At 47.7% G+C, this 27,332-nt stretch overlaps 1 protein-coding gene across 1 annotated transcript in view; it reads right to left on the reverse strand.

The window, feature by feature from the left end:
- ITGB5 (integrin subunit beta 5) overlaps window positions 1–27,332 on the reverse strand; it is a 59,988-nt gene that overhangs the window by 25,432 nt on the left and 7,224 nt on the right. The window contains exons 3-9 of the mRNA XM_032693320.1: window positions 23,722–23,926; window positions 18,074–18,323; window positions 14,120–14,288; window positions 7,914–8,075; window positions 6,392–6,487; window positions 5,269–5,358; window positions 1,672–1,806 (exon numbers count right to left, since the gene is read on the reverse strand). Coding sequence (XP_032549211.1) covers window positions 1,672–1,806; window positions 5,269–5,358; window positions 6,392–6,487; window positions 7,914–8,075; window positions 14,120–14,288; window positions 18,074–18,323; window positions 23,722–23,926 — 1,107 coding nt within the window. The remainder of the gene's footprint in view (window positions 1–1,671; window positions 1,807–5,268; window positions 5,359–6,391; window positions 6,488–7,913; window positions 8,076–14,119; window positions 14,289–18,073; window positions 18,324–23,721; window positions 23,927–27,332) is intronic.

Raw genomic sequence — 27,332 nt, forward strand, 5'->3', positions numbered from 1 at the left:
GGAGCAATGCCCCTGCTCCTGCCAAAGCCAGGAGCTCGGGATTACCTTTGCTTCCTCGGGGGCTCAGGCTTTGCCATGGGAACAAAGCGCTACAGGGATCACTTTTACCCACCCATCCAAGATACAGTAAAGTCACCTAAAAAAGCAGGGCTACCTCCCTTTTTAACACTTCACGTGATCCTTATTTGGCGGGGTAGAACTTCTGCTACTGTTGACTCTTTCAGACTATTTTTATATGCCTCAGCACTGAGAGCTCTGGTATGTTTGCAGAGTCACTCCTCTCAAATAAGGCAATCAGGCTGCCAACAAACCCACGCCCATGGCCTCAGACAGCAAAAGTATGGAGAAAGGGAGGAGGTTCCCCACTGGTCTGAGCCTTCCTGCCCTGGCCCTGAAGCCCAGCAGCCTGTTTATCTGCTTCAATACTCAATTTAAACATGCAAAGCTTAACTTTTTTGCTTTTTATAAAGCACAGGATGGATTATGCCATGTATACTGCTAACATTAAGGAGGAAATGATAATTTAGTCTGTGCTGCCATCCAACACCCTAGGAACTGAACACACGAGAGGAGAGTTGCTGCCTTTCTGAACACCCTCTGCCTTTTCTTGCAGTACCTCCAAAGTTAGCCATGATCCCTTCACTCACTGACACAGGACAGACAGGTTTAGATTAGAACCACAGAAGCATGGAATCATTTAGGTTGGAAAAGACCCTTCAGATCACTGAGTCCAATCACTAATCAAGAACTGCTGAGCCCACCACTAACCATGTCCCTAAGTGCCACATCTACACATCTTTTAAATACCTCCAGGGATGGTGCCTCCACTCCTTCCCTGGGCAGCCTGTTCCAATGCTTGACAATCCCTTTGATGAAGAAATTTTTCCCAATATCCAATCTAAATTTCCCCTGGTGCAATTTGAGGCCATTTCCTCTTGTCCTGTCACTTTTACCTGGGAGAAGAGACTGCCATTCACCTCACTAGACCCTTCTTTCTCGTAGAAAGCAATAAGGGTCCCCAAGCCTCCTTTTTTCCAGACTAAACACACACCCAGCTCCCTCAGCCCTTCCTTATCAGACCTGTGTTCCAGCCCCTTCACCAGTTTTGCTGCCCTTCTCTGGACACACTCCAGCTCCTCAAAGTCTTTCTTGAAGTGAGGGACCCAAAACTGAACACAGGATTTGAGGTAACTCACCAGTGCCAAGCACAGAGGCTGGATCACTGCCCTCATTCTGCTGGCAGTGCTATTTCTGATACAAGGCAGGATTCTCAAACAATAACAAGGAAACCTTAAATATTTAATGGACTGGGAAAAGATCAGCAGACCATGGAAATAAAAATTTCACAGCTGAGAATGTGATGTGAATATCTGGGATTACAGGAAAAAAGCCTGTTCTTGACTACTATGTTCTCCTGCCTAAGACCTTTATCTCAGTGCTGTAGACAAGACACCTGTATTCCCTCTTTCCTCACAGCTGACCTTAGGCTGATCTACACCACCCAGAACTATTTCTAGAAGAAACACACTCTCTGGGTTTTTTATATCATCATGGCACAGCATGAGAAGAGGAAAATGAGCAAAACTATATTTTATTGCCCAGGACCGCTCATCGAGAGAGTGAAGTAGGTGAAACAACCTCTCCAGGGAACAGACTGAAAGGCAGACTCACCGTATCTCCAATTTTGAGATCCCCACACTTCCTGAGCCCAGGATAGGACAACCCATCCTGGCAGGTGGCAGTGAAGGTCAAGCCAATGTCCTCAGGGCTGTCCCAGACCGTGAGCTCCACCTTGGACCGAATACTCTAGAAACACAACAGGAAAGCAAACCATCAGGCTCCCAAAGACAGGTGGGTTTCTTCTGCTTTAGTCTCTTCTCCTGATGTTTCCAGATGGTGGCTAGGACATCTCTGCACCTATATGAAAGAAAATCACCCCTGCAAACACATTGACATTTGAGTTTCACTTAACGAGCTCAAAAGGCTTCTGATGAACACAACAAGACTCATGGGGGGCTGCCTACACACTAGGATAAGTGTGATAGCCATAGTAGCCTGTACTGAAAATATATGGATGCACAAGAGAAAAAAAGAAGAAAACATTCTCAACCCCAGATGGAGCATCTCTGAGGTGAAGGTCAGAGCTTTGTGTGCACATCTGCACCTCCTCCTCCCCATAAACTAGCCCCTTAGTGAAGTGCAAAGCCTGATTCTCCACCACCAGTTGTCCTACAATGTCTGTTGTACAGCACAGAAAAGGTGTAAAACTGCATTAACTCTGTCCTGCTTTCTTCCTTTCACCCAGTTGGTCAGAAAAATATATTTTTCCTCCTAGGAGAATGTGCCAAACGAAAAGCATCCCTTCATAAGTATCAGCTGGAAACAATGCCATGCGAAAAAATAAATGAACAATCTCTTTCTTTGCAAAACTTTTTGAAGTGAAAAGCGTTTTCCATCAGTGAGGTTTTGGTATGCTCCTACTCCCTTTCTTCTGCTTCTCATCTCTCCGCCCTACTGCACGCACAGACTTTTTAAGTCACAACAAAAAGAAGTTTATAAGTATTAATTTGGAATGACATTGTTTTGTTTAATTCTTCCAATGGCTGGAACTGATTTTTATACAAGTAGTGTCCAAAAACGACAAAGTTTTTAAAAGTGGAGCTTTTTGTACAAATATTCTTATTTTCCAAAGCCAGCTTCCAGCTCCATCTGTCTCCCCCTTGTCTACAACCCTCACCAATGAGGTCAGATTAAGGAAAAGTGCTAATTCAGACCTCTTGCCAGTACATGTGATGACAAACCAGGGTTCACAGGCCAGCAAAGAGCCAACACTTTTGGAAATGGACAGGAAATAAATGAGTTTTGGCTGAGTGAATCTAAATAGTCCTCCAGGAAAGAAAGGAAAAATTTCCCATCTCTCTGCTATAACAGAGAAGCTGTTCATGGGGTGGCAATTGGGACCATCCATCACCTCTGGGCTCAATGTTGCATGTGCCAATAAATCTCAGGATACTGCTCTGCCCCAAATTATCCTGTAGAAATCAGCTGCCACACTGATATGCTCTCCTGTCTTCTTTCCCAGAGCATCTTGTCTGGGGCATGGCAGAAAACAGGACACCATGCCAGACCTCAGTATGACCTTGCATGGGCTCTTCCTATGTTCATACACAAATGCCAAGTTTTCCTACTAGCCCTATATGGTCATTCTGTTAACCTAATTGTGATGGCATTATTATTAGGCCCTTTACACTGTTACACAACAATGTCTTCTGACAGCACCACAGCCACCACGGAGGGCAACCGATAGTTGCAACATGAAACACATCCAAGACCTGCCTGGATTTAGTTTAGGAAAGTGCTTTTTAAACCAGTGTCCCATTTTCTCTCTTTGGTCCAAACCCAGTCCTGTGCCTGGGCACAGCCCCACACGAGCCATTCCATCTCTCAGGTATGTTGAGATTTGGGGGAAGAATTTGTTCTTAGGGGTTTTTTTATTTTTTTCTTTTTCTTTCCTGCCCTCTTAGTGAGGGCAGGAAGAAAGTAGTCCCTGTTCTCTTCTGCTTCACACCTTGCAGGATGAGGGAGAGAAGACAGCATGCTAAGCAGAAGGAACGTGAAGGGATGGGGGGAAAAGGACCTTGAGGGTAATGTAAGGCCCATGCAAGTCCAATGTGTGCATCAGTGGAGGGAAGCAGGGGAGAGAGGACCAGAGATGTCCAAAGCACTGAAGGGAAGAGGCTGAGCTCAGGCCCAGAGCACCAGCCACTGGCACCCTTCAAGAGAAGATGGTCCCTGTCACAGATGAAGGATTTCTCCAGGCTCAGAGTTTCCTTTCAATAAGAAATAAAAAAAGGTTCACTCACACTTAGAAAACAGAATTTTAACCTTCTCCCTCAGTGAGAATTTCCTCCACCATTTCAGGACAAAAACAAAGCTACCAAGAGGAGACGGCTGGGCAGGTGCCAGGTTTCCGCCAGCCGCAGGCTGCCTGGGGCGCAGGCAGGAGCTGCCAGCTCCTGGCAGCACACCCAGGGGTCCCAGCCCACACCCACCACCCAGCTGAACAGGCAAGAAACCAGCCCACGTCCCAGCAGCCACTCATCCCACAGAGGTCATTCCATGGGGCACCTTGGTCTAAGCACCCTAGTGGTTTCCAGCCAGCTGCACCGCAAAGCTCACAAGCAAAGAGACAGAGAGCAGATGTGGGGGTGTCAGATTCCCAACAGTTTTCATTAGCTTATATCTATCTGCAAAGGCTTGAGGGGTGCTGAAATGGAGGCACGGATGCATATTTCATCCATGAAACTGAGGCAAAGGGACGTTTTCATGTGACGGTGTTGAGATCACAAGCAAAGTCAACGTGGAGTGAATGTTCATTTCTTTCTCCTCAGACAAGCTTCTTAGTCGCAAGACTCTCCATCCTCAAAGGGACAAACTGGGACAACTGAGCTTTTGTTTTGCAGTATCTCCAGGGCCTCATTAGCAGCATTAGCTGTTCATTGCCTTTCCTCAGAAGGTGAAGCTTTGGGAAGCACTCTTCCCAAGGGCATAACCAAATGCTGTTTTAACTGCAGAGAGCTGGGGGCGAAGGAAAGATGACTTTTACGGCATAACACAATCCTACATGGCCTCTGGATGTGTGAACTCCTCCAAAGATGTTCTTCCTCGCTCCGTTGCACTAATGAGCACAGTACTAAGAAGAAGAAAGGTGTGTCCATGGGTCCCACACATGAATAACTCTACCTGAGGGCTGACCCATTGTGGGGTCAGATCTCCATGCCCAGCACCTGAACAGCAATATCATTCCAGGATCATGAAGAACTGACTCATAAGGATTCAGGGAGAAGACCAACTTGTGATGCACACAGAGCAACACAAGGATGTGACCTTAGCTGGAGCTGGTCTCATCCTTGGGAGGCCTCTGAACATCAGATAACAAAAATATAATCTATTTTACCTACTGGTAGGGTGCTCTGAGAGAGAGCTGTTTTAGATGGAGGCTGTATATTGAGGGTAATTCTGCACATGAGAGATGTGGGGTGAAATTTCTGCTGTGCTGCAGGCTCTCTTGGGCATCCCCATGCTCCTTCTCCTCCTCACACACCTTGCTTCCCCCTCCCCAGGGTGGACATCCCAGCCCCAGCAGCATGCAGAGGACCAGGGAGGGAGGCGGCCAGCTGGGTGGAGCTCGCCGGGGAGGGGGGAGCTGAGCTGGCTGAGCTCCTGGCACTTTTCACTTCAGCAGCTGTGGTATTAAAATGCACTTACATTGTAGGCTTTGACGATCAGCTCAATGATATTCTTGGAATCTTTGTGCAAAATCTCCACTGTTGTCCCGGGAATCAAGGCAGTAAAGTTCTTATAAAAAAAAACGAAAGCAGAGGGTGAGGAGGGACCGACCCCATGCCAGGGACACTGGCCACACACACTGCCCTATCACCCAGTGGTGTGCATGGAATGGTTTGGCTCCCATTAACGTGGAGCTTTCAAAAGTAAAGCATCGCTAACAAGGCATGTCAAATATTAAACAAAGCTCATGGCCACAGGACAGGGACAAACAGACCTGGGTCTGCTGCTGGAGCTGCTATGCACTCGGGAGGGCAGGCCCAGGCAGGAGGGAGGTGCAGCTGCCCCAACTTCCCTCACAACTCTGAGCATCCCCAGGAGAGGGGGTGGAGAATGAGCTCAGCCTCCTGCTCTCCATGGGCGAGCAGCAGCATCCCGACCATAGCAACACGGCTGCTTGTTGTTTCTGCTTGAGTCTCGAGAGCCTCAGCAGAGGTTTCCAAAAGCAACCCCGCCTGAAACACCATCCCTGCACCTGCAGAGCAGCAAAACCCTGCAGGGTAGCTCCAGACACAGGCCAGTCCTTGTGCCTAGGGCCACCTTTTCTTTTGGGAGGCTAGAGCAGGAATGGCAAGAGAGTTCTAATTGTGTGTGGCATGTCAGGGCCCTGGACTCCGTGATGGAAAAACACAGCTGGGCAGAAACACTGTGCATGATTAGGTAATGGGATTAAGTCACTGCAGAATGGGCTGAGCAGGTTTCTGCTCTCTGGCATGCTGCGTGCTGGCAGCCGTCCGAACATCAAGATTAAGATGGAGTCTATTTTAGGTCTTCACATGCTCACTAACACATATATATCTGTTTGCTCTAAGAAGCTTTAGCGCTTTTTGCTGAAAGGACTTAGCAGGGCGGGACAGCGGCTAAGCCTGGCCTGCCTTCACCAGGCAGCATGTGGCCATGGGCGTGCACACCTATCACTGTACACACATGTCTGCCACTGCACACTCACCTGTTTGCAGTTGTCTCCACTCCCCAGGGCATTTCATTCCACTCCTCAAGAGGCATTTCAATCTCCCCCCAGCCCAGGCAGTTTAGCAGTGCTTACCTTATAGAGGACATAATGACTTTTTGTAACAGCAAAAATCAGATGGATGTTGTTTTCAGCGAGTTTCTCCCCAAGAAGCGCCAGGGAAGGATAATCCTAGGGGCAAAAAAGGGCAGAAAAACTGATGGGTAGCACAGAAATAAAGATTAATCTCATTGTTCTTCTCCCAACAGCAAAATTTGTTCCAGACACGCCATGTTTCACTGTGGGATGAAGTCCCTGATGTACCAGCATAATCCCAACTGAAACAGTAGAAATCCCTTAAATATTTCTGCTGCACCCTTCACTAGAATACATGACTGAAAACACCATTAGCTACAGCAAAACACAAAACACTCAATTTCTTTTTTTGTTCCTTCTTTCTTTCCACTTTGCCATCAGCAGACACGTGTGTACTAACTAGCTGCTACCTCCAGGGATGAGAGGCAGGGAGATCTAGAACTGCAGCAAGTGGATTTTTTTCTCCCAAAGTGGAAACATCCATTGCCTGATTTTTCTGCATACTGGGACCATAAAGAGATTACAATAAGCTCTTTAATTCTGCAGATATCCCAGACAGAGAGGACAGAAGGGAGATACTGCTCTAGATATCCACAAGCAACAAAATAATTAACCAGGGCTCAATTTCAAGAGACCAGCTTGAGTTTAGAACTCACGCCTGCTTCTGAAGTGCTGTCCTTGGAAAAAAATCCACCTGATTTACTTGCAGAGTGGAGGGCTGATTGAGAGCCTCGGAGATTCAAACATGGAAACACCAAGGAAGCATGCCAGCTTCACAGCATTAACTTCACATCAGTACAGGACTGTGCTCCCTTATGCACATATACACTTACCAGGATTGCACAGATGGATGGAAAGAGGTTCCACCACAGAGTCCATCTTGTGGCCATAACACAAGCCACCCAGATTCACCTCCCCTTATGCGGTGACATCCATTCAGGAATCATAATTAGTGCACCATTCTGTAGAAGGATGTGCTAATGAGGTGGCAGGCAAGTGCTCATTCATTCCAGACGTTTCCTACACTGAGTTAAATTTTAAAAAGGGCTGATTTGCCTATTTATTACTAAGACCTATGCTAGTTTTGTGCTCAAAGGCTGTGAATAAGAGAAGCATTCTGTTGTACTCGCTGTTGTAGCCACATCACGGTAGATACAGCCTCCTCAGGAAAAAGCTGGCAGTCCACTGGAGATTTTAGAAAAGGGACAACATATTCTATGCTTCCTCTACACTTTGCAGACAAAATACAATGCTCTTCAGGACACCAAGTTACTTTTCACTCTCTTGCAATGGGCCCTGAAAGAACTCACTACACTCCTAACTTGTTTTTGATCATCACAGAAGCATTCACTGTGGGGGGATGCCTAAAGGGAAGAACAGCAAACTTTATTTGCAAATTGCAGGACCAGGTCAAACCATGCTGGTCATGCGCTGTATTTGCCAAAAGATGCTGGAGTGGGGGTTGGCTGGTCTCCAGAGAGGTTCGAGGTCTCTAAGGGTTGGGCCCCTGTGTCCCACTCACCAGCTGGCTGGACGCACTGTACTCGTTGGCTTCATTCAGGTGGCACTGGCCATCATGGGGCTGCACCAGCCCCCCCAGCTTCCCATCCAGGGCTATGTGTGGCACATCATCCGTTGTGAAGACCAGCAGGTGAGATGCCTCCTTACGCCAGCCGATCTTCTCCTGGAAGAAAACAAACCCTGTGAGACAGATGGTCTGCCCCTGCCAAGCCCACACTTCACCCCTCACCCTGCACATGGTCCCAGCCACGTGCCTGGCCAGCAGCAGACTCATTAGCACTAATTAGGAGAGTACCATGCTCCTGTCCACCCATCCCTGGTAAGAAAACAAAGTGTCAGGAGCCCATCCAGCATTTCCCAGCATCTCCTTCCAACACACTTACTTTAAAAGGCATGAGGAGGTATGTGGACTGTCCACCAGACCTTCTCTACCAAGATCCAAGAATAAGAATTTCAGCTGCTTTTATGGCCAAAGGAAAGCTGCCAACTTCCTCCATACACATTTAATCTGACCTTGTTTCCTCAGCTCTGTGGAGCAGCCAAGGCAACAGCAAGAGCAAAAGCAATATCCCTGCTCAGCATTTTCATTACCGCCCGCTCATAAAGGCTGTTTCTGAGCTGTGACAGACAAAGTGAGGTCCCTGACCAAGGGATCTGGCTTTGGTGCACCTGCATTCATGCACAGGCACTGTGCCCTGCTCCCCTTCTGCACACATCTCCTGGAAGCTGTGGTGCCTCCAGGCCTCTGCCATTTCATTGTGCACCTCTACACATGCTCCAAACGGCTCCATGCCCCCTGCACCACAGCGCAGAAGAGCAGGGACACACACAGCTGGAGCAGAGCGGGGCAGGAACCTTTGGCATTGGTGCTGGCACTGATCCACACACAGCTGCCCTGCACAGCTCGGCCGTGAGCAACTTCTGCCTATTTAAAAACATGGTAATGCCAAGACATGCTCTAGTGGTCCCTACGAAAGCACTGAGGTGTCAAGTACAGCACATGAATTGTCCTCCAAACCCTCCTTAGTCACTCTGTGCAAGGACCAGACATCACTGTCTTCACATGGAGAGAGATGCAGGGATTTTTTCCAAGTAAAGAGATAGGATTTAGATTCTAAACATTTCCTTCCCTTGGAGCTTCCCTAGGTTTCCAACTTTGCATCAGTTCAAGAAGCAGATCTGTGCCTACAACAGCACACTGAAGCAGTTAGTTGCAGTGGAAGTGGAAGGAAACAGAGGTCCCCAAAGAAAATTTTTGGAAACCACAGCACTGCAGCAAACTCTTTTGCACTCACTGGATGCTCCTGCTCATTGTCAGCTCATTGCCAAGCAGGGTGGGCTGAGGTCTTGCTGCCAACCAGGGCAGGGAGATCCTGCCATGGCACAGTCTGGAGCCAGAAAGGCCCATCACCTGGAGGTTCCCCTTATCCTGGCCACCCTGCCTGTCTGCCAGCAAAGACACAGCTCTACACCTTCCCTCTCCACACACTTCCAGCATCTCCGTCCCTCCAGATCCTGGCTCAGAGCAACACCACACAAATGCTGTGGGAAGGGATGAGGAAAAAGCTAGTAAAAGCCTACTGATGGGAACATGGTGCAGATGAAGATGCCCAGCTCCTCCAGAGCTTACTGCTCAGCTTATTTAGCAAAACCTGGGCTCTGTCCTGTTTACCAGCACATGAGCTGCCACAGCCCCACAGTAAAGGCACTTCCTTATGGAAAGCAGGCATGGGCAGAGCAGGAGAGCAGAGCAGGCAGAAGGGTGCAGAACCATGTCTGCCAGCACAATTTTCGCCTCTAAATGTGAGTCATAGCCCAAAGGCTGCTGATCTTTCTGATAAATGTAACTCTTCCTTCAGGGACACTATGCCAAAGTAGACTCCTTTTTCCTGCCTATTTCGAAAGGTATTTTTTCTTCATGGTATTTTAAAGACCCATGAAATGCAAATAAGGCCATAGGAAGAAATCCTTGGCAACACACTTCCTTTTGTGCACCAGCACATTACAGTCCAGCTCAGTACGCAATGAGGACTTATTTGCTCTGGGAAGCAAGATTTATTCCACTGAAGTTACCCAACTGGACAAAAGACTAAAACATCATGCCAAAATGTAACTTCTTAAGAACTCAGCCCAAAAGTGATTAAAGCTCTAACAGTGCAAGAGGCAGATTTCAGTCTACTCAGCCACCAGACAGAAGCCCATCCAGTTCACTTTTCTTTGAGTATCCAAAGCTGATTTCTTTTTAAATGATTGAGGCCAAGAAACTTCCAAAGAGATTAGAAGGATTAATCTGAGTTTCATTTCCTTAGAAATGTGCTACACACAAAGAAAAGGAGCTGCATTTAAGCAGCAGCTAAAAAAGCCACTTCAGGGGTGATGCTGCTGGTCACCTGCCTGCTAAGCCCACCTTTAAATCATGGGTTAAGCACCCCTTTGCAGACAAACTTTCCATGCCTCTGACAGAATTTCCCACATCAACAACATCAAAACTGCTGGGACTGCTCAGTTCAGGAACTCACTTCGAAAAAGCAACAAGCACCCAGCATCCAGGCACTGAAAGCATTGGATGCCTCGGAGCATCAGACCAGTGTGTTTTGGATGGGGTGGCCAAGCCGGTGCTGATGCCACACCAAAAGAGCTGTAGGTCTATGAAAAAAAGCCCCCAGGGAGGCTGGCATGCTGAGGAGCCACTGCATCTCGCAATGCCTCTGCCAGCGGCTTCCAGGCACTGGAAAAAACAGCTCTTCAGCATGCAATTTCCACTGAGAAACCCAGAGCAGCACTCTACTCCACTTAAAACAAATAACCAAGGAGTCTTTCATTTATTTTTATTGGACTGGGATTATTGAACAAAAAAACCTGCACTGATGCCTGCCCCCTCATCTGTTCTTTGATCCTCATGGGATATAAAGGATTTTGAAAGCAGGGGTGGGACTGGAACCAAAGCAGAGTAAGGTGGGAAGACGTGTTTCCACAGAGCTGGGCGTGCTATGGATCCTGCCCCTACTCCTACAACCAGTTGCAGTTGTCTCCCATACCCCAAACAGCTTCTCACTCCATACAGCCAACAGTGACAGGCAAAAATGCCACAGCTGCCACAGCACACCCCTCCAGACACTATTGAAAAGGCTGCAAAACCCATGAACAGTATTTCCATGCATGAAAAAATATCTAAATTTATACTTTGGGCATTGAATAAAATCTGTTCAATTGCCAAGATATCAACTGCCAGAAAAGCCCTCTGGATTCATCAATATGTCTAAAACCTCACCAGTTTCTCAGGTGCAGACCTTTTTGGAAGCAAGAAACAGATACAGGTGCAAAACAAGTATGCCTTAGGGGTTAAAAGCCAAAACCTCCTTCGTTTGGTGTTGCTCTGAAAGACACCTCAGTGTCTCCCACGTCTTTGCTATCACCATATACCAGTGTCAACCAACTACTAATCAAAACTGTTTCAAAAGACACTTTATTTTTCAATCAAACATTATCTCCTTACTGCATTTTAGCATACAAGATCTGAAACTTACACATACTACCAAGCCATGTGAACCTTGCACTTGGAAAATGGCAGAAAACCAAAATACTGCAAATGGAAAATGTAATTATGGAAGGTTGATTAATATTCCTGGCTTACTATTTTAGCATCAGAATAAAGGCTTATTGTCTATGGCTCTTTCACTGCCTCCAAAATAACATTTACAGTATCTTTATCTTTCAGAAAAGAGCCAAATCCTGGGCCTGCTCGTTAGTCTGTATTAGCTGTACAAACTTTCCCCACTCTTTGGGTTGAAAACCAGGCCAAAAAATTACTCGAGTGCTACAGAGCTCTTAGACAGCTCAGGCAGAAGAAATGCTTGATATAAATTACAGTATAAAAACACCTAGTCAACAAGAGTAGGTATTGTTTCTGACACCCCAGAAGGGGAGGAGAAGACCACACTCAGACACCATGCTTGGAGACAGTGAGGCTCTGCTATGCCATGGTTAGCTCTCCCTGGGACATCCCCCTTGATGCCACAAACTCTTCTGCTGAGCACAAAGTAATTTATGGTCAACACGCTGCATCACCCAAAGGCAGGGGACTTTCTAAGGTCATAACTGCCCTGGAAAAAGCCAGTGAGATGCAATGGGGTCCCAAACCCATCCCAGAAAGTCACCAAGGTACTTGTACGCTGCTATTCTTGCATGGTGGGGAAAATAGTTCCTGAGCTAACAGAAACTAGTGACTTGCAGGGTTTCAACCTCATGTTACTCCATTAATCACTGTGGATGCAAAATACCATGCAAAGACCATCCTCATCACAAGCAGCACTTCACTGCCACCCCAAATGTCCACCAGCTTTGCTCTCCTCAACAGTGCTGAGCCTCACCACAACCCCTGGCCACTGACCAGTCTGGGCCATCACTTGACCAGCCTGGGCCATCATTTGACCGCTGTGAAGGAAATTAAGCACTAAGTTCCCCTTTTGACTATGAGGCCAAACATCCTGGTGTCAAATCAGCTGGCTTGAAATTTTGGCTTTTTTAACTCTGGACAGAGTCTTTGCTGCTTATGGCTGGGATCAGAGGCAGCTGCTCCACCCACAGCAAGGGGCTGCCAAGGCAGCACGAGTCACGGCACAACTGGTTCTCCTGTCTCGCACACCAGTCCCGTGGTCTTTCTCTCCCACACCCAAGCTTCAGTAATTGCAGCAGTAACTGCTGTGGCTGCAGAAACTCCTCCGTCATGACCTGCCAGATCACGCCAAGAGCCACACATTGCACATGCTCACCTTTGGTCACCCTTCCTAGAGAATGCTCAGTCCTGAATTTAGATGGTGCCAGAATCTAAATTCACCTTCTGAATTCAGAAGGGACAAGGCCGTGCACTCAAGAAAAACAGTCAAAGATTTTGATCCTTACCAACAGTCTGAGATGGGCACAAATGTGCAGGAATTATCCTGCAGGTCTCCTGCCTTCCACCAATACCTCCAAAATGAGCCCTTGTGATACACACTGAAATATTGCTGCGCCGTAGGGAAATGTTGTCCTGTTTTTGCAATAACATGGTGGAAGGGACTGCAAAAAACCACGTGGTGGGTGGCACAACTAAGTCATCATCCTGAGATGTCCCTATTCTAACCATGAGAGCCACCTCTCCAAAACTGAGAAGCACTTTATATCCAGACAAGTATTGGGAGCAGCTCTGTAGTTGTGCCAAGAAAAATACCTGTGTCAGGCTAGGAGAGGCAAGATGACTGTTGGCTGGCATCAGATCCAGTGGGGCAGGTTCACTCCTGCCGAGACTATGAAGCGTAAATGAAGCCAACCCAGGTGGAGAAAGATCTGCTTTCCCACATGCCTGCATCCCATCACTCCCACAGACGATGCCTATCTCCCGGCTCCCATAATTCAGACCCAGAAGAAAACATCAAAAAGACTATGAAAGGCTGAAGCAATCAGAAAGCAAATTGTATGCCAAGAGGGGAAATAGCAAAAAGAACCATTCCCGGTGAGCAGGGAAACTCAGCTACACATTGGAGTGCAGCAAAGACCTCCATCCATGACAGACAAAGGGATATGGAGCAACCCACTACTCATTCCAGAAAAATATTCAAGCAAGCATCTCCAAAAACCCTAAGGTTGTGGCTAACATGGCACCAAGCTAATGAACTCTGCTCCAGTTTCCTTGACAAAGTGGGAAAACGGGCTACCAGTGCTCGGAGGTGGGATCATCCAGCCCCACACACAAAGGGGTCAGGTAGGAGCAGTAGGAACCAGCTCCAACCCTCAACATGGGTCAACCACTCTAAGATGTGTTTGACACACTTAAGAAATGCACTGATCTGACATGTGGTGCTGCTGTACAAAAGTGTATGCAAATCTTACAGGATTATGTCCCAGGTGCTCAGGGATCAGCACCTACAAGTCTAACTGTGTGATGAAATCTCAGCCCTAAATTTGCATTTGCGAAAACTCTGTTTTTATCCCTTTAAACTAGAAATAGCATTAACCTTTTTTCCTTTGCCTGTTTATCTACAAAAGCACATGAAAACAATAGCCTCTGCTTTTCAAAGCATTTTTCATGATTTCTGCAGGAAAAATTTAGTAGTTACTTCCAAGAAATGGCATATTGAAGCTTTACTCTGGTCCAAGAACAGAGCAGAAGCAGCCTCCTCCTCCTCCTCTTTTGCTTTGCTGTAAACCCTTGAAATCAGAGCAACTCACCTTGCACACAGCAGCCTGCAAAATCGCATCAAAGCCACCCTCTGGAGCATCTCGGTTGCGGGAAACCTTCTGTTTCTGAACTTCTTCGTTAAAACGGTCAACTTTATCCGTCAGGGACAAGAGGTGGCGGAAGCCAAAGGATGGGACGCAGCTGGGGAACAGCTTGTAACTGTGAGAGGAACAGAGGAGTGGTCAACTGGGAGGAACCACATCAGCAGCCAAGAGCCACAGAGGCTCCCGGCTCTACCAGGTTGGTTTCTAAAATTCTTCATTTAGAGGGCTGAAATACTCTCACAATTCTTCATGTTTTGGACACTGATTTTTGGCTATCTATATACAAAACCCTACAGTAGAGCCCATATTTTTTTTGTTTCCCCTCAGGAGCTTTGAGAAGCTGAAGTTTCCAGAGATCCCACTAGGACTGAAAATCTCTCTCCATGTACAGTGTGAGTAGAGACACAAAGCACCAGCCCACCCTGGGTCAAGCAGCTCTGCAGTTTCAGCACCCATGAAGTGGTTTTCACATTGGGAATCTGCAGTGAAGGATGCAACCCAGTGATAGGGAGGGTATGTTTTCCCAGCGGGCTATGGGGATGGCTATGGGGACTAAGCCCCATGCCTGCAGAACTGGTGGGCTGGTGTCAAAGGGCACCATGCAGGAGCATCACTGCTGAGAGGTACCTTTCCCCTGTTTTGCAATATGGATTTTCACTCTGTCAGCCAGTTTTCTTGCCAGCATGTGCCACTCTACACCCACCGCACATCACCAGGCACCTGGCAATTGTCCAGCATGAGATGTAATAATAACTAACACCAGCTCATGCTTCCTCCCACTCTCCCTGCAAGTCAGTGAGCAAACACCATCCCTGCCTTCCAGGGCGTCACTGGAGCAGAAAGGTAGGAGGGGCACCCTAAGACAGAGAAATGCTTCAGCGGGCTACCAGAAAAACTTTTTTTCCCATACAAAACCATGAGAAAGCAGCTTTGCTTCTCACCACATGGCTGGGAGAGCTCAGCAGAGCAGCTCCTGTGGTGTGAGAAATCAGGGAGCATGTGCAGGGGAGAGGGATGGGAAGGGTAAAGAAGAAGTGTGTTTACAAAGGAGTTGGGTTGGCACTAATTCACTCTTATCTTCAAAGATAAAACCGAGAGAACAATTAAAAGCCTCTGCTGACACATGACCCTCTATAGGTAAGTGGTAAGAGGCTTTTTACACAAAGGAGTATTTAAGATTTACCACCACTGAGAATTCAAATCCCTCACAAGGGACCCCAGAGCAGGGATTTCCACCCACACAGCCCTGCACACACCTAACCATGGGGCACATCCCACTGTCCTGGGCCTGGCTGCCAATTGGAGCCATTCTCTATGATCAGCCCCCATGTCCAGACTTGTATCCCACTCGCACACAGGGCCAAGGCAAGGAGTTTGCAATGTCTGAAACCTCTGCACTGCAGGGTCTCTGCAAGCTGCCCTTAGCCCATGTGATACAAACCCATATGATCTGTCAGAGCCCTGCTGCACAAAGAAAACACTGACACACTGCAGGGTCCTACCTCCCACGAAGATGTATAATTTAATTCTTTTTTGTTTGTTTCACACTCCAGGTTTGCTGGCAGAAGCTGCAAGGCAGCAGTAGGGTAGGCGCCCCATAGCTGAGCAAGGGCACACAGTGGTGTGGGTGGGTTATCTCGGCCTGTGACCTCCACAAGCCATATCACAGAGAGACAGGCAATTAGGGGTTCAGTCAGGCCCTCTGCCTTCCTTATCTTTTTAAATTTAGTGTTTGTTTCCTTCAAACTATCATCTCTCTTGAATGACACTATGGCTGCGGGAAGCCACTTCCTGGCTTCCTGGGAGGTCCCACCCAGGATGCTGAGTCAGGAGCAGGGATGAGCAGGCACAAGGGATCCCAACCTGATCCTGCACCCCACCCAGGACCTGCAAGTCAGACATCACCACAAGGAAGCGGAGGAGAGAGCCTGGACCAGGGGCAAAAAGCACCCACTGCAGCTCATGTTTACTTGCAGCTTTTCTTAGAAGCTGAACAGTTTGACACTAGAAATAGCTACAAACAAAACCATACCTGACAAACCTCACTGCAACATCAGTGAGCCACATGGCAGCAGCCAGAGCCCACTCAGACTGGGCAGGGGAAGGAGATTCCACCACAGAGCAGGGAGCCAGCACCCCTAGTTTGGATGAAGGAGACATATGGCAACTGGAAGGGAGCACCCACCAGATGAGCTACCTTGGGCAATCCTTCCTAAATACTTCCCCAAGACCAGGCTGGCTTGAAGTAACCCACAGAAAGAAAAGCAACCACCTGGGCAAAGCCAAAAGTACATGCAGATATCCTGATCACGGTGGGAAAAGCTGAGGAGACAGCTCTGGATGTCCTTGATGAAAGGTCATCGGTAGTTTCAGGTATTGCTGAGTTGTCCAGTTGCATCCTCTCCTCCTTTCCCAGCCCCCTCCTCCTGCATATTTCACTCTATTTCACTTGGCAAAAGCCATGTTACTCCAATTAAATCACAAACCAGCCAAACAAAGTTTCCAAGATTTCTCCAGCTGGAGCTAAACCCTGTCCCCAGCCCGCAGGCAACATGAGTGGGTATCAGAGACTGAGAATGACGGAGATGACTGAGAGGATCTCTCAGAAGCCACACCAAATTTCTGGGAGAAGTACTATGAAGAGGCATGGTGTGCTGTGCCATTGTGGCAGAGCCGCCTTCCTGGCTCAGTCAGTGCGGTCACTTCTCACTTCATGGCTAAAGTATGAGTTTTCAGTGTTAAAATCCATTTGACTTTCCACTCTGGACAGAACTGGTGAAAAGAGAATACAGATAATTTTTGTCTGGTCAACAGTCAACGTGCATTGAGATGCCAAATGCTTGATCAGTGCCAAAAGCTGGCCTAGAAACTAATAGCTGATGCAAGCTCTCTTTATCTGCCTCTCATGCTTGAAGCATGCACAGAGCTTGGCACCCATTCATGAGGTGATCTTACAATGTAAGTATCCACAAATGGCTCAAATAAAAATGCTGACCTTACTGTCCTTACATGACTAGAAAGCACCTCACTGATGGATGAGGTGAAGATGGGGACTAGAAAGCGTAAACGGTGACATCCTCCCAGGAGGGCACTTGCTGCTGTATCCACCCTTTGATTCCAACATCCAAACCCATCGGAGCCTGGACACCCCCCATTAAACCCAATTTCACTCTCGCATAATCCTCAATTCAATGGATTTGATCCCAACTCTGATGGCTAAAAGGCAACAAAAAGACTCTTGCAAAGACACTAACAAACAAAAAAAAGGAAAAAAGGACAGAAGGCTCTCATATCACCACAAAGCAAACCACATCACTTGTGTCTTTTGCAACTGCCAGTTTGCTTCCTTTCACAGCAATAAAGATGAAAAAACCTGCCTGATGCCTTCAAAACACTCTACAAGAACTCATTAATCAGCACTACAGGCCATCACAAATCTCAGTTCCTCCAAATACTTTTGTTGGGAAGGACTTACATTGCCTTGGTCTTCTTATCTGTAAAATGCAGACAAAAAGCTTATTTGATTTACTCAAGGCCAAACTATGACTCAGAGCTAGGATCAGAAATCAGGAATTTCTGGCTCTGGCTCCTTTTGCTTAAAGCCTGTAAAAAAGCTGCCATGTCTGCATCCTTTTCAGGTACTTAAAAATAACTTCAAGCTCTCTGATAGGACAGTTTCCTATCTCTAGACACAGTGATCTCCCAACAGCCACAGCAAAACTGGAAGTTGTCCTATTTTGAATTGCTCAAGTATCACAGTGACAGCCATGGCTAATCAGCATTCCCAAAAGCTGAGGCTGAAGTGTGGTTCATTATTTAAAGCAAGAATGGAAGAGGAGACTGCAGCCAGGCTGTGTGCAAAGACAGGGCTTGTCCCTTCAGGGTACACCCACCACTTACCCAATGCAGGGATTGTTTTGATATCTTGGTGCTGTGTAGGAGAAAGGAGAAATGTTTTTGTCCACAAAAGAGCCAAAACCCAGACGGAAATTGCTTGTGAGCTTTCGCATCTCTTCAGCCAGCTTGGTCCCCAGATTGCGGATATTATCCAGGTCATCGTTCATGGACAGGGAGAGATCCATCAGGTAGTAGAGGTCCACAGGATAGTCCTCCACTTGCCGAACCTGAACTCGGAAGGAGGTCTGGTCACCTGCACACACACAGGAGTTGAGAGTGGTGAAAAGGAAACTCCAAGTACACATAAAATCCAGACTGCACATGCTTTTTTTTTTTTCCACTGCAGAGCAGATAGATCACTTGCAAAAGAAGAGGGTGAGAGGAAGAAGCTTTTCCAGATTCATCCCTTAGGAGACTACCAGGAAAAGCAAGTATTGATTTTGGGTTCTCTTAAGCTATGCAGTGTACTGGTTGGTAAGAAAAAGACACATCTATGGAGTGCACGTCTCTATTTTAGCTCTTTAGACATATGGCAAAATGTCTTTCTATCTCATCTGAGAGAACATCTAAAGGGGGGACACGTGAAAAATGCAGTTGCCCTGGTATGTGTACAAGGGTGTTTTCCTAGAAAACTGGAAAGAAAAGCAAGCAGAGTGAATCTCAAATGGATGTTTCATGGACTACTGAGACAGGGACCCTGCTCATGCTTACTTCGGTACATCCTCAAAGCAAACCAGGAGGAGTCTAAAAAGTTCTGTACAAAAGAGAGAATGAGTGAAGCAGGAGGAGAAAGAGGGTCAGTAGAAAACAGTCACTGTGAGATTAATGCAAGATGTCCTCTGAGCTGTGCAGGGAAGAAAAGTTGACGCAGACACAGAAGAAAGATCTTTAAAGAGGACCTCCCACCCGAAAAAGAGCTGTGCCACTGTGATCCTGAAGAAAGCAGGGCAAAAGGGAAGTGAACTGGAAAAAGAAGGTTGTTAGGGTGACCCAGGGAAGCACTGAAGCAGAGGGTAAAGCTTCCTGAAGTGAAGAACAGCAGGGAAGGACCTGACAGGGCTGAGTCACAGGCTGTGCAAATGTGAAGACAAGCAGAGGAAACCTATCCCTGACCTTCCCCTTTGCCAGAGCAGTTTCTCTAGAAATGCCCTCCACAAGGGGTACCAGGGGAGGCCAATGCTAGCACCACCCATGTCTCAAAAAAGGTCAAGGGGTTTCAAAATGAACTCAATCTCACACCAGACAGGAGGTGGTAAAAGTCTGCCTTATGCTTTGCTGAGAGACGGGTCTAAATGGAAAATTCAGACTTCAGCACCTCACGTCCCAGCTGGTTTGGAGATCCCATGTCCTCAACTGCACCTCAGCCCCTTTTTCCAGCTCAGTAGAGTCTCAGACCCAGGGGAATCAGTACTTAAAAGCCCAAGTTCCCCCTCCTGCCCTCTCCCAGCCCTTCATGGCCGAGGCTGAACTTTGGGTACTGGCAAGTTCTGCAAAAACACTTTTGTTTTCCCCTCTTCTTCCCCGAATGAAACTCACATTTTTAGCATTGTGAAAACACTTCCTTAACCACTTATTGTTCTCTCATTGTGCACAGCAGCACAGCTGCTCCCACTTAATTCCAGCCCAAAAGCAGCAGCAGCATCCCAAAACTGCCGTGCTGGCAAGGCAGGCCATGAGGGGCTCTGCAGCCCAGCTGGCACCTGGAGTCAGGCTGCACCAAGCTGCATGCAGGGCCAAACACTGTCCCTGGCTCCAAAATCTGCTCTTTAGTGATCCCTGCAGCCATCTCCGCGTGTTGGGAGCAAGTGGACACCCTTTCCCAGTCTCTGCAGCAGCTGCTTCAGCCCAGCTGCATCCAGCCCCTCAACGAAGGAGCCGGAATCCCAGCACCCAGGAGGATGCATTTAGAGGTCAGAGGCTGCCCCTTCTGCAAACAAAGCTGGGAAGGGTTTAGATCCCAGTCTGCTCTTTCCTCCACCAGGCTCCCTGTGCATCTCCCACAGCTCTGTGCTGGGGTACCAGAGGAGTCAGCTACAGCTCCTCAAGCAAACACCTTCTTTCTGTTTAACATCTCCCTGCACTCTGCTACAACCCCACTGGGACAAGGTAGGGCTGTGAGAGGCACCATGTGCAAACATGCACATGTAGATATTGCCCAGATACCCGCTGTAGGAGGCAGGAAGCTCATGCCATAAATACTCCTCTTTATTCTCCCCAGCTTTCTTTTCCAGCAGGAGCAGGACTTCCCCCGCTGAGATGTGGAGTGCAGCAAGATGTAGCCTCAGCACTGGCCCTACAGTAAGCAGAGATATTGAGGTGGCTTAACCAAATCACAGAACCCTAGAAAGGTTTGGGTTGGAAGGGACCTTAAAGATCATCTCATTCCAACCCCCCACCATGGATAGGGACACCTTCCACTAGACCAGTTTACTCAAAGCTCCTGTGACTATGACTCCATCCAACCTGGTCCTGAACACTTCAGGAATGGGGCATCCACAGCTTCTCTAGGCAACTTGTTCCAGTGCCTCACCACCCTCACAGTAAAGAACTTCTTCCTAATATCTAATCTAACCCTGCCCTCTTTCCATTTGAAGCCATTACCCTTGTCCTATCACTACAGGCCCTTGTAAAAAAACCCTCTCCAGCTCTCTTGTAGGCTTTCTTTAGGTACTGGAAGGTGCTCTTAAGGTCTCCCCAGAGCCTTCTCTTCTCCAGACTGAACAACTCCAAGTCTATCAGCCTGTCTTCACAGCAGAGGTGTTCCAGGTGGGCCTGACGCTGTACCTGGCATGCATGTTGTGGGGGAGCAAAGAACATAATTTATGTAGTGCAAAACCTGTTAGCACTGATTGCAGGGTAAAAAAACATGATTGCAAGCTTGACTCTAATTCAGTGCTGCAAAGTATGTTTAAATCTGGAAAAATTCATTCCCATGCCTATGTTTTTCATTCCTACATATTCTTCCCACTGGAATACCCAACCCTCTCAGAAAAAGAGGATGTGTCCTTCTGCATTTTGCAACATTTCCATTTCCAAAACACTATTCTTCCTGCCAGAGAGGATATTTGGTATGGTCTGATCCAACCTGCCTCTCTTAATAGTTACAAATTTATTAGTCCCTGAGAAGCACCAAAACCAGCAGGATCCTGTGCTTAGTTCTTCTTTCATTCCTAACTGCACAAACCAATTATCTCAGAGAAACGATCACTAATGTATGAAGATGTAAGTGCAAAAGAATTTATTATTCTCTGTGCACAGTATTACTCTCACACTTCTAGGGATAATCCAGCCCCCTCCTTCCTCATGTACCGTCACCACCATCCTCTCCTTAGGGCTTTTACTGAAAAGTTTTAAAACTCAAAATGGAATTCAGAAATGTTTCTCGGATACCGTCACACAGAGGCAGTGCAGAAACTGGAAAAACTGATTTTGGCCAATTTAAAAACACAAACTCGACAATCGTGCTTATCCAAGAAAAGCTCTTTTCTGTGCTTGGTGAGGCTTATGGCTTGATGAACAACACATCTTGCACCTATTACTTTTTTAATTCCTTTTACACTATTTATATTATTCATTTAACTAGGACACACTGCTTTATAGCTGGACTCAGGATTAAAAAGCAATACAATAAAAGCTAAATGCTCAATCCAAAAGCTACCCTGGAAGGACATCAATTTAAGGCCTTTGGAGTTTAGCTGCAGACACAGATTTGGGGATGTGATTTCTGCCACAGGATGATGAGATCAAACTGCTTGGGTGGGAACAGCAAACAATTGACAATCCACTCCCTTCTGCTTCTGCTTAGCGATCGAAGAATACAAGATCACCACTGCCACAGACCACCACATGAATTTGTCTTTGAAATAGTACACCCTTCATGCCCAAAATTAAATCAACATTGTCTCCTTTTTGTCTTGGGTTCATAGGGTGACATCCATTCTCTCAAGATGAAGGAATAATGGATAATTTAAACTGTGGCTGCTAATACAAGGGTTTAGGAAGTCAGCAGCCCAAAGGAGGAGTGCTACCCAACATCAAAAATAGAGCAAAAATGGGAGATACTCTTACAAACACCTAGGTATCTACCCCCTCCTGCAGTGACTCTGATGCTCTGCAAGAGGAGCACAGGGAGGGGAGCTCGCTGGCTCAGTATGGGAATTGCTGCAGAGGTCCTTGGGGTGATTCCTACACTTCAGCCCCGACCTGGAGGGCTTCTCTGTCAAGAAGATGGCCATGAGTGTGGTCCCCTGCAAGGGCAGGGAGAAGCAGCACACCAGCCCTCTGCAGCCCAAGGTATCTGACAGCACAGGCCCGGGAAGCCACAGGGCGATGGACCCCCATGTGCTGCTGCAGATCAGAGTGGTGGGAATCAGCGCCTCAGCCGGGCAAAACTGCCAGGGATTGGAAAAGGGGAATTTCACTGAGCACCAGGCACTGAGCATGAAGAGGGGTGTACAGGAGGCGAGATGTGGAAGCTGAGCCAGCCCTTTCTGCCAGGAATTGCCTCAAGAAAGAGGAGTAATAACAACTCCCTTTTTTTAACGGGAGCAAACCTGTTTCATCAGCAACATTGAGTGGCAGAAGCCACGCATCTAGATGTACATACAGTGGTGACTGTTCTCAGGTACCTGCTTTTAAGGCTTTGAAGCAAAATATTTTTTAGATTTGAGGGTCTGACTGATGACAGCAGTCATACTGCTGGAGAAGTTAATTGAGAGCCATAACAACCATCCAACCTGTACAGTTAAAACAGAACTACTGCAGCAGCTGGTAGGCTCTGGGAGAGCACTGGTAGCATTAGCACCAGCTCCAGCTCCTGTTTTTCTTGGGCAAAACATCATATTTCCTTTTTCTATATGCAAATGAGAGCTGTCACAAAACTGTAAGCCTTAGAAACCCACACCAATCGCTTATAATGAATCAAGCTTTTATATTGCTTCTTAACTTTGCAATAAAGAGCTTTTTTTCCCCCCCTTCAGAAATATCAGCTGCCACATTTTTGCAAGAATTCTAAACCCACATTAAAGCCTCCCCCTACCAGGCAAAAACTTTTGATAAAAGCATGCTCACATGGCTCAGATGAGCCACTCCCTTTAAATTTTAATTAAAGGAAGAGATTGAAGAAAAGTGATGGCTCAGGGGAATGAAACAGGGACCTGGCTACAGTCCAAGGCCTGAGTCCCAAGTTCAAATCTCCATCTTCTCCCTTGATCCAATGGCTCTTTTGCTACCAACAGAAAACAGATAAGTGGGGTTTGTTTCCAATTTATAGAAGGAGCTGTCTCAGTTTAGAGCCATGCCACTGTCAGCTTGGTCGAGGATCCAAAGTTATTTTAACTCATTCTATCCAGTGATTCTGGTTTTAAGCTGAGCAGGTTCCTTTTAAAACACATGCAAGGGTTAAGACTAGTATTGGCAACAGTTGTGGGTGGGCTTTGATTGACTTTGCCCAACAGCAGTGTCCTCTCACAGAGGACATGTGCCTCAGCCCCAAACCTATTTGTGATGCACCACCGAGGTTCACAAGTATGGAAGGGGCCAGCAGTCACCTGCTTTAGTGGGTTATAAGGCCACGAGCTACAACACCCTCTGGCATGTCCTGGTCACCCCTTCTCACTTCCCCCACACCCACATGGCAACTGGGGACTCACCAGGACGAAGATTCAAGGCGACCTTCTGAGGCATAATCTGCGTGACATCAAGGTGGGTCTGGCCAGAGCCCTTGCTGCTCAGAGGGATGTTCTTCACCACACTGATGCTGCTGCTGGGGTTTTCGATGGCTCCGGCACAACCGTTCGCAATCAGGTTCTGCAGGAAGTCGCACCGGGATGTGATGGACTTTGTGCTGCCAAACTCCTGGGGGGTGAAGAATGGACAAAAGGGAAGTGGAGGCGAATGCATCAATCCCCACAGCAGGGGCTTTCTTTTGACATGCTGGTATCTAGCAAATAGGAGATGACAAGGAGAAGCTGGTGTCCTTTGTGGTGACTGTACTTGGAAGGAGCCTGCAGCCTTTCAAAGAGACCTACCAAAAAAGGAAACTCTGCAAGGATCTGAACATTGAATTTGCTCGCAGAGCATCGCAACAGAAAGCTAAGCCTGGGTTTTCAACCCAGCCACGGCAACAGCACTTGCTCCCAGCCCTGGTTTGGGACCCATGAGAGCAAGGCAAAATGTTTGGTTTGCTGCATGGACAGCCTATTGCCATCTCTATTATTTTATGCACATGCATCGCCTCAAAGGAACTTGGCAAAAGACAGAAGAGAGGACAAGGAGGTGACACCGAGGGAAGACGGACAAACCCACCAACCAAATCAGAATGTGAAGCTGGAGAGTGAGGCTGGGTGGCTCCAGGGACCTGCATCCTTTTCCCCAGGAGAGACACCAGCACATCCCATGTGAGCACCACATGTACTCCCCTCCCTCACACCACCCCACTGCAGGCCTTGGCACAACACTATCACTTGGGAAACAAAAATGACAGCAAGCAGTCCGTGAGGTGGAGCACTGACGGAGCATTTTGATGTGGGCAGGCTGTCCTGGGCAGCTTTGCTGGAGAATAAGGGAGGTGGGAGAGACTTCATGGGAGCTGGTTAAAACACAGTCTGTGCCCGCCACAGGCAGTGAGGCACAGGCAGCAAGGTGCAGGCAGTGGCTCACTCCCAAAGGACAGGCTGCCAGGGCTGGGAGTCTCCCAGCACCCGTCCCAGAGCTCCAGCCCTTGCTGTGAGCCTCGTGCGTGGTGCACAATGCAGCCTTGTGCAGGGCAGCCACTCGGAACAGCCAGCCACACAATGCAGCCTTTTGGCAAAGAGCCCATTTGTTAGAATGCCTTTTTTTTTTTCTCCTCTCCCCAAAGTGCCAAAGGGAACAAGTCACATGCCTAAAACTTACTGGATTTTAAACAGTCGAGTCTGCTTATTTTTCTGCAGTACAACAATAGAGACAACCCCCTTCCGCTCCAGGGCTGAGGGACTAAAATGACATGAAAGAATGCCGAGAAGTGCTCACAGCATGCCAGCCCCTCTTCAGCTGCACAGCCAAAACCAGCGTGGGGCTGAATAAATCTCACTTGTTGCTGAAGCTCCAGAATGGCAGAGGACAGAAGACTATCAAGGAGGGAGAGGTTTCTGACAGATCCTGGGTATTCTCCATGAGTCCCTCAAGGACAGCCTCAGATACAGGGCCCTGGGACACAGAGGCTTCCTGCTGCATTTTTCTCACTACAAGGTCCCAACGCTATTTGAGAAATGCGAGATTGCATTCCAGCATCCAGCAGCGGGGGTCCAGCCAAGAAACCGACGACGGCAACATCAGATGGATACGAACACAAATTTCTTGGAAACGCGTCGTGTAAACAGATGAACTTCCAAAAAGGAAGACTGGGACTATTTAAGTCATCTCCAGCATTACAGAAGAAAAATCAGAACCCCTCACAAAACTGAAAACAACTCCCATCCTTTCAGAGCAGCACGTTTCAGGCAGCCTTGGAGAAAAGTTTCTCTCGGATGTGGTTGACCCTCAAGTCAGGGAAAAGCTGGCGGGGTCCAGGTGCTCTGCTGGGCATGTCCACACCAACAATAGGGCACCTGTGGGGAGATGCTCTCTGGCTCTTCCAGTACCTGGACCCCAGCTCCAGGTGAGCACCTCTGCCAGCTGATTTCTGCTGCCACCCATTAGAAAGGACCACTCTAACTGTGCAAAAAGCAACACAAACAAAAAACACCCAGCCTCAGGGTACAACCACCTGTGGGGATTGGGGGTGCAGCTTCAGCACTCAGGAGGGCAGGACTTGACTCCTACTTCTGCCTGATTTCTTACCCAGGAAGAGTAACTCTGAGCAGGGGGAGTGACAGTGGCCTTGGGAAAGCCCCAGCCATTGCCACAGCACCCGCAAACACCCTCATGTGCACCCATGGGTCAAAACCCAAAGCCAGAACTGAGGCTACCAGGTACTATCCAACACAAGTGCAAAGTTTTCTGTGACAGAGATCAAGGCTCATGGAGGTTCAATGAAAGGTAAAAAAGGATGAGCAGATCTAGGGAGTAAAAGGGCATTGCACAGGTCCAACTAGCTCATGAACAATCATGCTGAAAGGCAGCCCACACCAGCTGGTTCAAACCCCAAGCAGAGGACCTCCTTGCAGTAATTAAGCAATTCCAATCCTGCCACCATCTGCCTGCATGCCTGCTTTGGCAAGAAACCCAAGAGGTGCCCCACACAAGCAGGATCCACCCCAAACATTGCTTCAGCCACAGAGAAGCACTGGCTTGGGAAGGTCCCACTGAGTCCTCATCAGTAACTCTGGCTGTCCCCAGCCCAGTGGGCACGTCGCAGTCCAGCCTCTGTGCTAACAAGCTCACAAAAGCCAATGCTCACAAGCAGAAAGAGTGAATGGAGACAACAGCGTGACAATTACATGCTCATCAGTTTGACAGTTTTAAGACAAATTGCTTGGTTCATGCTATAAAAATGGAAAATAGCACTGACTATCTAATATCTAACTCCTGACTGGGCATGTCCCTGACATTTTTTGCTTTAATCAATCCAGCTCTGCATTAATTCAGTCTGAAATATGCCTGCTTTCTCCATTAAAAAAAAGTGGACACGTTCCCTCTAGGAACATCACTGAGTTTCCTTCCTCATTCTCCAAGCGCACATTCCTGAGATGGGAGAGCGTGGGGTAAAAGCACCTGCTGGAAAATAGAGGGTGCCATTGGGGAAATTTCTGTTCAATTAATCAAAAAGGACATTTTGGCTTAATTAAGATTCCAGCAAGGATGGAAAGGCTGTAGCAGTCTCCATCACCCCAAGAGTCATTTTCCCTCCAAGCTCTGTTTCAAGGCATGCTCAGTTGATGGTTAAGGCCAACATTCACATCTCCTCGTCTAAGCACCACTGAAATCAACACCTTTAAGTCCTGCCTTTCAAGGTATTCTTCCAACAGCCAACAGAATTGATGTCTGCTTCCAAACTTCCAACAGCCCAAAGACTTGTGGTTAGCTCAGCAGCTCCTGGGGGCTCTAGGGCTGCTGCATACCAGAAGCTGCTATCATCAGCTCATCCCTCACCACCCCTTTGGAAATGCTGAACACAAGCAGAAGTGAAAAGAAGTCAAATCAAGCCAGGTTAGGAGGTGGCAGTCATAAAGTGACAGCATCGTGACTACTCTGTAAGCATCTACCTACACACATGCTCTTACCCTCACAATTCAAGGCATACAAATTCAAGGAACCTTATCCTTCCTGGAAAACTATCGGG

This window comes from Chiroxiphia lanceolata, chromosome 7 (genome assembly GCF_009829145.1).
Source record: "Chiroxiphia lanceolata isolate bChiLan1 chromosome 7, bChiLan1.pri, whole genome shotgun sequence".
In the NCBI taxonomy this organism is placed as follows: domain Eukaryota; kingdom Metazoa; phylum Chordata; class Aves; order Passeriformes; family Pipridae; genus Chiroxiphia; species Chiroxiphia lanceolata.